Raw genomic sequence first — 10,578 nt, forward strand, 5'->3', positions numbered from 1 at the left:
ATGGTTTGTTTATTAGTATATGAATGATAACTGCCCTTGTATTGATTCTACTTCTTTAAAAAAAAAAAAAAAGGAGGAGGAGGAGGAGGAGGAGCGGAGGAGCAGTAGAGCCGTTGCAAGCGGCACTTTCAAATGTTTAACGTCCGGCCGTTGTTTACGTTACGCCGTTGTTTACGTTCGGATCAGGTAATGCTCTGAAGGCTAGACCGTCCCATTTACCGACCATTGATGCAGCCCCCGGAGGAGCCTCCGAAGCCGTTTCCTCCGGAGACCGCGTAGGCTGGGTCCTCCGAAGGCTGCAGCCCCTGAATTGGGACACAGCTTACATATGTATTATCATTTTTTATTTAGCCTTCTTTGTTTTGATGCTAATGCAGCATTACTAGTATTAGTCAGGGTCTTATGCAGAATAATTCAGTCATACAAAGATCAGTGGTTCTCAACCTTTTGTACATCAAGGACCCCTAAATTGACACAAATTAGACCACAGACCCCCATTGGACCAAATTTAGAAGTAAACACCAGAAATGCACAAAATTGTTCTGAGACTGAAGAACATTACTTTTTTATACATTTAAATTAGGGCCAATGGCGTGAATTTTTGGAAATATTATAGAGAAATTTCTGGAAAAAAGTGGTCCAATTTCTCCAAAAACATTTAAACATTTCTAGGAAGAAGTGGTAAAAATTCTCAAAAAAAAGTGAAAAATAAAAAAAAGTAAAAATTTTCTCGAAAAAAAGTGGTAACATTTCTCGTAAAAAATGTTCAAAATAAAAATAAAAAAGTTAAAATTTTCTCGAAAAAAGTGGTAAAATTTCTAAAACAAAAAAGTTTTTAAAAAAATCTAGAAAAAGTGGTAAAATTAAAAAAAAAATCTAGAAAAAAGGGGTAAAATTTCTAAAACAAAAAAAGAAAAAAAAAATCTAAAAAAAGTGGTAAAGTTTCAAGAAAAAATCGGGGACCCCCTTCAAATCTCTCAAGGACCCCTAGGGGTCCCCGAACCCTACGTTGAGAACCACTGGATTAGACTACTGGGGTTTTCGTGGGCCCTACTGGGCGCTGGGCCCCTAGAATTATCATCACCTTTCTCCCCTATACAACGGCCCTGCAAAAATGCAATGCTCACATGTGCACACAACACGCTACCTGCCTACCGCTCTGCTACCTGCACCTGAGGGCACATGCAGACTGTTTCTGAACGAAGATTAATTCTGAAAACTTAGTTTTGAAAGATTGAATGTATGCTGTTAAATGTTAAATGTTTTGGAAATGAATGTAATGTTGATATGTTTTATAACACAAATATGTGTAGGCCTAATAATGTTATATTTTGTTTTTAGCCGTCAATTGTGGTCATTTTGACCCCAGAGGACAATGGATGTTAGTTATGCAGCCATTAAAAAGAATGAAAGGGTTAAAAATCCTGATGGAAGTTTGTCATATGCCAGTGTCTGTTAATCCATCAATTAGTTCTCCTTTGATTTTTACAATATTTGAAATTATTCAGATTTTCTGTTTTGTGAAACTCAAAAAATAGGTATTATTTCATAGAAATGAGGTATGAATTACAAAAAAAAGTGTGAAATTAGTAGGTTGGTCTGAAGTTGAATAAAAAGATGAAACATACATTTGTGTGATAATGTTGTTTTGTGCTTTTTAGCAATCAAACCAGTTGGGGTCATTTTGACCCCAGAGGACAATGGATGTTACTCGGTCACAGTGGCGTGGTCTAATTTGTTGTAGTGGGTATACTGCTTTTTAGGTGGGTAGGCCTACTCTGTTCATACCTTTATTACATAGACTATTAGTTAAATAGTTTTGTTGTAGTGGGTATACTGAAATATTAATGCATTTTCAGTTTTCACAAAGATGGAAATGTCCATTATTACAGGATAAAATACCATGTTGTCTTTTACTCAGCTGCTGATAAAGGACAAGGCAGAATATCACGAAGCTAAAAGTCTGTGAACCACCAGCGTCACTGAAGAGAAAAACATAGTCTAAACAAATTCACTATTCATGTTAAACTTTAAACACACACAACAATAAATACAACTGGAAACAAATAAAATGCTGTATGGACCATGGATATAGCTAATGAACTTTGTGTTTTAACGGAATCAAATAAAACAAATATGAATCAGTTTTATACGTTATGTGCACGCTCGTCTTTTCTCCAGGCTGTAGAGAAGCAAAAACCATATTCATCACATTAGTTAAAACATGATGGATCACAGTTATCACAGACATACTGTATCCCAGCTGTCAGAAGAGATTCAGTTGAGGACTATTGGGGAAGGCACAGTGATTTTCCTGCTAACATGTCACTGAGTCCATTATTAAAATGTATTTATCTCTCTCCTGTAAACTGGGGCGCCGAAAAGGGGGGGTAAAGGAGACGGATTCTAGGGGCCCATGATTCAGGGGGGCCCCTAATGATGATGAAATGATAATACAGAAAAAATAATGGCACTAAGTTATTAACTAACATATAATCACAAATGTTTTATTTTCAATATCCTTTCAACTTTATTTGTTTTGGAAACTTCAACGCCTGCAGGGCCCCCCTCCCCCCCTATTTATGTAAAATGGTTCAGTCCGACTGGATGGTTTAAAAAGCATAAACCCTTTAAAAAAATTTGATAGAAGACGTGCAGTAAGAACAGAAGAGAAAATCTGTGGTGTGTACAGCAGACTGATAGTCAAAAATACCATTTAAATGCATAATTGTATGTAAAATAGCATCAAAAAATTTCACCGCTGTGTTGGGGGCCCTGTAAAGATTCTTTTAATGGGGCCCAAAATCCCTAGCGGCGCCCCTGCCTGTAAATATGGTTTCTTCTGGCTCGTCGTGACGTTGCAGATGGGAATAAAAAGAGTTGGAAAATAAATATGGCGTCCTCAGCTTTCAGTCGCTCTGCTCCCCGACTCTGGAATTCTTTACCATCTCACATCCGTAACACTGACTCTCTCCCTCTTTTCAAAACAAAACTCAAAACTCACCTGTTCAAAATTGCTTATCCATTCCACCACCCCTCACTCTAACATTCCCCTTTATTCTGCACGGTTTTGTTTATTTGTTCCTTTTATTTATTCATTCTTACTGATGTTTGATGATTTTAACTGCTGTAAAGTGTCCTCGAGTGGCGTGAAAGGCGCTTTCTAAATAAAATGTATTATTATTATTATTATTAATATGCAATTTATAAAACATCAGTAAATAAATGAATTAATGAATAAACAGCCTATATTTATTTTTATTTTTAGGATTCATCGCTTAAAAAAAAAAAAATCATTTAAGGATAGTTTTGTTACTTCTTTATCAAATGTTGACAAAAATGGTACTCCATAAAATGGCGCTTATGTCCAGCCTATCAAATTTTAACAGTAGGCTAAAATTTGCTGACACCTTATGAGACCATTCTTGATTTTGATTTGTCTCAAACAAGAACATCAAAAGACAAACAATCTATGTAACAAGAAACAAAACAATAATGATACTGTGCAAGTTTGAAAAGGGCTGAAGGAAGCAAAGCTTATCAAGTTCAGCCCCCCCTTACATTGTGATTCATGTCATACAGTAGCTATATCTGTAGTTCCATACAATTCAGAAGATTAAAAACATATTGCTTTAATATATTATATATTTAATATGAAATAAGACCATGATTATAAATAAAAAGAGTAAAATTAGCTGTCAAGTTCTTTATAGCTGTCCAAGAGTGTATGTTTGTACTTACTTTTAAGTTATTGCACATTTTTATATCCTCATCTAGTCTATTCCACATTTTAACACCACAAAAATAGATGCTAAAACTTTTCAGGGTAGAATGGATGGTAGATTGTTTAAAGTTACAGTTCCCTCTTAAATCATATAGCCTATGCTTTCTCTGACCATAAACATTTTGGGGATGTTTATTGGTAGCAACCTATTCCAGGCTTTAAACAAAATTCTACAGAGCTATGGATGCAAAAAAAAAAAAAAAAAAACCCATCACCTGTTACCATGGCAACTGTATTTAACGTCAGATGACACAGTGCGCACGTTTATGAAAGGCGTGGTCTCAGAGAGAGAGCGAGAGATAGCTGGGGGGCGGGGGAGGGGGGGGGGTCTTCATTGTAAGCATGTCGAGGGGATGAGGAGCTCGTGCAGAATCTGCCTTGTTCCACCTGGGATGTGTGGAGCAGCGCGCGCGAGCCTTTATTATTAATGGAGATAGAGAGAAGCAGGAACGAGCCCAGTGTGTTTTCTCCTGACAGAGATCAGCAGGGCGCGGGCCGCTGTCTGATGGACGGTGTGTGTTTGACTCCAGCAGCAGCACTGATCCAGAGGAGGACATGGACTGACTTTGTTCTTCTCCATATTGAGGATCTGAAAGGCCAGAACCACGCACAGCTCCGAGTTGTCAGTCGTAGATTTGCTGTGAATGGAGCCTGATCGACCAGCTGAGCTCGGCTGACCAAACCCGCGTCAGGAAAACGACTGATGGGGCCAAACAGCTCCTTTGTGAGCAGAGGTACCTGTCCTAGATGTGGGAAATTAGACGGTCAACCATAACACAAAACTCCAAGGTAGGTTATATTAACTCGGAGGGCTGAAGGCCTCAATATGAAATGTCAACAAATTCTACACATAGCCTATAATATAGGCAGTGGTTCCCAACCTGGGGGGCGGGACCCCCCAAGGGGGGCGCCAAAGATCCAGGGGGGGTCGCGAAGCCCTCTTGATTTTAAGGGGTTTAATAATTTTAATGTAATTAAAATGTTAAATAAATGAGTAGGCTAAGCATTTAATTCATATATGTGACAAAATCAACTAAATTCAAGGGCCACATTAAACATTTACTCGTGTATTTAAATAGATAAACAAATAAATTATAGACCTATATCAATAGATGATTGAATATCAACAGTTTTAAAACATGAAATACATAATATACAGCAGGGCAATATCAGGCACAATGAAACAGAAAAACCCTGTGTAAAATTACAACATATTCTTCAGAACTTGTACTTTTAAAAACATAATTGTGTTTTTAAAAGTACAAGTTCTGAAGAAATATGTTGTAATCATACACAGGTTCTCCTGATTGTTTGTTCCATGCTGTTATTAAATCACTGAAATATAATAAAGTATTTAATGTAAAAGAAGTTATGATGTTACTTATTTTACACCTTTTTTACAAGAAAAAGGTTGGGAACCACTGGCCTATATTTTCATTATGAAATTAAAAATGAAAGTAACAAGTGACTACAGAGCATCTCACTGTTGTTTGTGAATGTGAATAGGCCTACACACACATAACAGGACAGTAGTACACAGTACAATACACAGTCTGGACAAATTGAGGGGCACCTGTACCAGTGATGGCATCACTCAGTCACTCATCACTCATTACTGGCAGGTCAGCAGTTTTACAACAATGACATTATTATTAAAGACAACACAATTTTATAATTTAAAAGAAAGAATTGTGATAATATTGGATATCATAGGCTTTTTCTGGATATGTAAAATTTTCTACTGACAGTCTTAAAAAGTAATATAAGACACTGGTATCCATCATGTAAAAAATACATAAATATTTTACGATACGTCATAATCAGTTCATCATTGACTCTGTCTTCTTATTCTCTCTGTTGATGGATATGGAGATGGTGTAAACACAGAACTTCAGATGGATGAGGAGGAGTTATCTATCATCTGACATGCCTGCATCCAGGAACACTGACCGACTGTAATCCCACCGGATGCTTGTGAGATAAGGGATGAGTTCCGTTGTGTTGTTTTTGTGCATCATCAATGGCGTCACCTGTTAGAACAGCTCTGTGGGCCGGTGCAGGCAGCAACTCCACAGGTGACAGCTCTGGGCCGAGCTTCACCGACCAGCTGGGCACTGCCACACCTGTTGTGCCGAGGTAATTCACGCTCCCCTGATTCATTCACACTTGTCTTTTCTGTAGCACCAACAGCTGGTTAAGTTACTGTACTGTACCTACACAATGACCCCTGCACCATCCACATACTCATTCCTAGAGCTCCAGTGGCCTGTACAAAAACCAGGTCATCTCTGCAGTAGGGATGTCACGATTATAGATTTTCTTGGTACGATTATTGTCAGAGAAATAATCACGGTGTTACGATTATCACAATTATTATGCATCAATAAATTTCACAACACTATGAATGTGTAAAATTAAATATAGTCAAAATATAATTACATAATCTCTTAATATAAAACCAGTTATTGATCCACTGGGGGAAGTGTTTGAAATATCTGAGTCATTAATTATCATCTATATCAAATGTTTACGTTTATTTTAATCATTTTTTTCACAATACAAATGACACGCTAACATTTAAATTCCTACTAATTCAGTGTTACCTTTACTTTGGTTCACATCTGCAGATATGGTTTCAACATCATCTTTTTCAGAAAGTAACCGTCTTTAGGAATCTTTATGATCAATTAATTGTGGCGTTTAATACCACGATTAATTGTGAAAACAAGTAATTGTGACATCCCTACTCTGCAGCGATGTGGAGAGCCAAAAGAATTGATATACCGTAGATGACCAAATAGTCGCCCGCGTGCAAATACGCACCTGTGCTCCAATAGCCGCCCGGGTCCGAGCTCATTTGGCATAATAAACGCCGGTTCAATTAAAGGCCCGGGCGATTAAGTGTTTATCATAGTCTTGCACAGAAAAAAAAAAGTTTTTTTTAAAGCAGAAGTAAGCGGAATGTTTGTGTTAATATAAGTCTTAAATAGTTATATCTTCCTACGGCAATCACTCACATAGAGTGTTTGGTCTGAAACACGGGTCTGTCAGTCACTCTGCTCTGCTCTGAGCCGAGGAGAAAACTTTCCTTGTATCCTACAATCTTTATCCAATGAGGAGAGAGAACGGCATAAAGGGGCGGTCCTCTCTGTGTGTGCAGCCAAGGGATGCGCGTGCATGTGGTGACGTAGGGACGAGGGCGGGGACTGCTAACTCCATCTGCTGACAAGAAGTTAGCCAAAACCACCGGATCGCTTACTTCTGCTTTAACAGCGTTTCACCGGCTCTCGCCTCTGTCAGCCGCTCCTCTCGCTCTCTCTCTCTCGCATGCAGGCGGACACACACACAGACACACACAAACATATCATTTGAGAGAAACAAACCCCTGTGTGTGTTGTTTTTTTTTTTTTTTTTTAATATTATTACATTTTAATTTTAAAGTTGGATGTAAAAACAACAGAGTTTGGGACAGAATCAGTGACATAAAATCCTTGATCAGTTGACCTTTGAATAAGTTAGTGTCAGTGGAAAATTATATTGGCACTTGCTTTGAAAGTGTTTGACTAAATGTTTGTTAAAGGACAATTCCAGGCGAATTCAACTCGGGGGTGTATTTTCCTATCATTTTAGGTCTAAAAGAAGGAATCTGAAGATTTTCAGTTTAATTGCTCCTGTTTTGCGGTAGTTGCGTCTGTCCCCGCATCGCCACGGCAGCAATGAATGGGAGTGGATGTAAGTTCTGCTGTTTAGGCTGTTTCCAGCCCTCAAAGCCGCAATTTTTCCACAGACAGCGTCAGATGGAGACTCAAACATGCACCGAAAAGTTTATTTACTTCAAGCAAGCCGACATGTTTGTAAAACTAGATCTAATTCAAAGTCTCCTGGAGTCTCGCGCGAGCCCGAAGTTGCAGTGCTGGTGTATTCAGGTGCAGTTGGAGCTCCCGTTTTGTCATAAACACAGGAATATCAACTCTTTACTTGCTTCTAGTGTACATTTTTTTCCACAGACAGCGTCAGATGGCGACTCAAACATGCGCCGAGAAGTTTTTTTTACTTGAAGCAAGTAAAGAGTTGATATTCCTGTGTTTATGACACAAACGGTAGCTTTCCAACTGCGCCTGAACGGCGCACGGCAACTGGGTCTTGCGCGAGACTCCGCGAGACTTTGAATTAGATCTAGTTTTACAAACATGTCGGCTTGCTTGAAGTAAATAAACTTCTCGGTGCATGTTTGAGTCGCCATCTGACGCTGTCTGTGGAAAAATTGCGGCTTTGAGGGATGTAAACAGCCTAAACAGCAGGAACTTACATCCACTCCCATTTATTGCTGCCGTGGCGACGCGGGGACAGACGCAACTACCGCAAAACAGGAGCGATTAAACTGAAAATCTTCAGATTCATTCTTTTAGACCTAAAATGATAGGGAAATACACTCCCGAGTTGAATTCGCCTGGAATTGTCCTTTAATGTGATTAATCAAACTTTCATACTATGACACCAGCTGCACAGCAGAAGTTACAGTGGCTTTCTTTTTGTGTCTGTAGGATTGTTTCCATAGTAACCAGTCTAGTGGCTGCCACCACAGAGGCCACACTGGGCACCACAGGAAACGTATCGGTGTTCACAGACCAAAGAAGGAGCGAGTTCGGTCAGAGCCATCAGGCGTCGACCCCATCGGTCCTGAGTGCTGCTGAGAGTAAGTCCGTCCTCCAGGGCCTGACCGTGGCAGCTCAGGCCCTGGTGCTTCTCTCCATCTTCCTCCTCTCCAGCCTCGGCAACTCGGCGGTCGTCATTGTCATCATCAAACACCGGCAGCTTCGAACTGTGACCAACGCCTTCATCATGTCCCTGTCGCTGTCTGACTTCCTCACAGCCGTCCTGTGTCTGCCCTTCTCCTTCGTCATGCTCTTCAGTAAGGACGGGACCTGGATGTTCGGGGATCGTTTCTGCGTGGCCAACGGCTTCTTCAATACCTGCTTCGGCATCATCTCCACCCTGACCATGACTCTGATCTCCTTTGACAGGTACTACGCCATAGTCAGGCAGCCACAGGCAAAAATTGGCCGTCAGAAAGCGACTCAGTTGTTGGTAGCCGTGTGGTTAACTGCTGTCGTCTTTTCCTTACCCTGGTACCTGTTGGTCCGAACACCGACAGAAATCCATAAGCAAGGTTTCTACCACTGCATGTATGTGTTCCACTCTGGGACGTCACGCATGGGTACAGCTTACAGCATCTGCCTCATTGTGGTGTGTTATTTACTTCCCTTCTCCCTCATGTGTTTTTGTCACTACAACATCTGTAAGACGGTGCGGCTCTCAGAGATCCGAGTCCGGCCGGTAACCACTTACGCATACTTACTGCGCTTCTACAGTGAAATGAGAACAGCAACCACAGTTCTTATCATGATTGTTTTCATCATCTTTTGTTGGGGACCGTATTGTTTAATGGGGTTGGTCACAGCAATGGGAGACTACACGTTCAACCCTGCGATGGACACAGTAGCCATTTGGCTGGCCTGGGCAAACGGAGCCATCAACCCTCTGATCTACGCCCTAAGGAACCCCAACATATCGATGTTACTGGGGCGGAATAGAGAGGAGGGGTATCGTACCAGAAATATTGCTTCGTACCTCTCCAGCCAAACCCAGAACCGCGAGATTCGGCTCAGCCAAGCCGACAGGATACGGGACCGCTACGTGAGCCGGGTAGGGGTGAACAATAACAGCCGACTGTCGAGCTCCAGCCCCGGAAAAGGCGGAGAGGTGGCGATGTGGGCCTGCAAAAACCCTGCTGTGCTTTTCTGCAGGGACGCCCAGTCTGACACTGCAACACTACCCAACTCCATCAGCACTCAAAAGATGAAGACGGCCGACACCAGCCTGTGACGTGCTGGACCAAGTCCGAACCAATTTAGGATGGTTTTCATCTGCTCTGTTTTTACAGTGTCACAGCATCTCCAAAACAACTATTATGCCAGAACAAAGCCAGATTGTGTTTCAGGAAAACTAGATGAGGTTTTTTTTTTATAATCCTAATGAATGTCAGAACAGTTGGCAAAAACTAAAGTCATGATGATGAAACTCCTTTGCGTTTAAGCAGCTTCAGTATAACAAGCATTAAAAAAAAATCCCCTCATGAATTTGGAGGACCTCTGGAAGGAACATTGAGGGTTATGATACTGCAGAGGTCTTAATGTTATTCCATGTATCAACATGGAAAATTCATGAAGACTGCAACACACTGGAGAAATTATTTTTCAGGCATATGTTGAAATGCCTAAAACAACCTTAAAGGGACAACGAGGAGTTTTGGAAAAGCGAAGCGTTTTCACACTACATTTATGAGCCTCCGCACGCACCGTAAAATTCTTTGACTCATGTTTTCATTCATCAATAATTAAAGTCAGAGGTTCAAAGAGGTTCACATACCGTCGTAGTTCCGACCATAAACGGCGATTCGGCGGCGTTATTCTCATGACTCACCACGAAGGAAACGCTGGTCGGCTCGACCAGCATTTCCGCCACCACTAATAATAACAAAATAACGATAGAGACAGAACGATATATTTATCGAAAATGGGCCCATTAACAAGTGTGGGTAACGTAGATTCATCCACATTAATATGAGACTTTTTTATAACCGAATAGAAACTCCTCGTTGTCCCTTTAAGTTAGAGTCTCCCAGTGAAACTTCAGAACCTCTGATAGCTTTGTCACACCGAAGCAAAGATAATTCCCCCTATTGTAGCTACCAAGGTTTTAACACACTTCTGCCCATTGTTAACCAGTGAGAG

General features: G+C 40.6%; 1 protein-coding gene across 1 annotated transcript; it reads left to right on the plus strand.

Annotated features, from left to right (window-relative positions):
• The first annotated feature begins 5,677 nt into the window (after positions 1-5,677).
• On the plus strand, positions 5,678-9,716 carry gpr135 (G protein-coupled receptor 135). Its single transcript, XM_085767909.1, has 2 exons — positions 5,678-5,920; positions 8,329-9,716. The coding sequence occupies exons 1-2, from the start codon at positions 5,805-5,807 to the stop codon at positions 9,668-9,670; spliced, it is 1,458 nt and encodes a 485-aa protein (XP_085624035.1). The 5' UTR covers positions 5,678-5,804; the 3' UTR covers positions 9,671-9,716.
• The last annotated feature ends 862 nt before the right edge of the window (positions 9,717-10,578 follow it).

Source organism: Trachurus japonicus, chromosome 22 (assembly GCF_045865225.1).
Source record: "Trachurus japonicus isolate A0001 chromosome 22, Traja_1.0".
Classification (NCBI taxonomy): domain Eukaryota; kingdom Metazoa; phylum Chordata; class Actinopteri; order Carangiformes; family Carangidae; genus Trachurus; species Trachurus japonicus.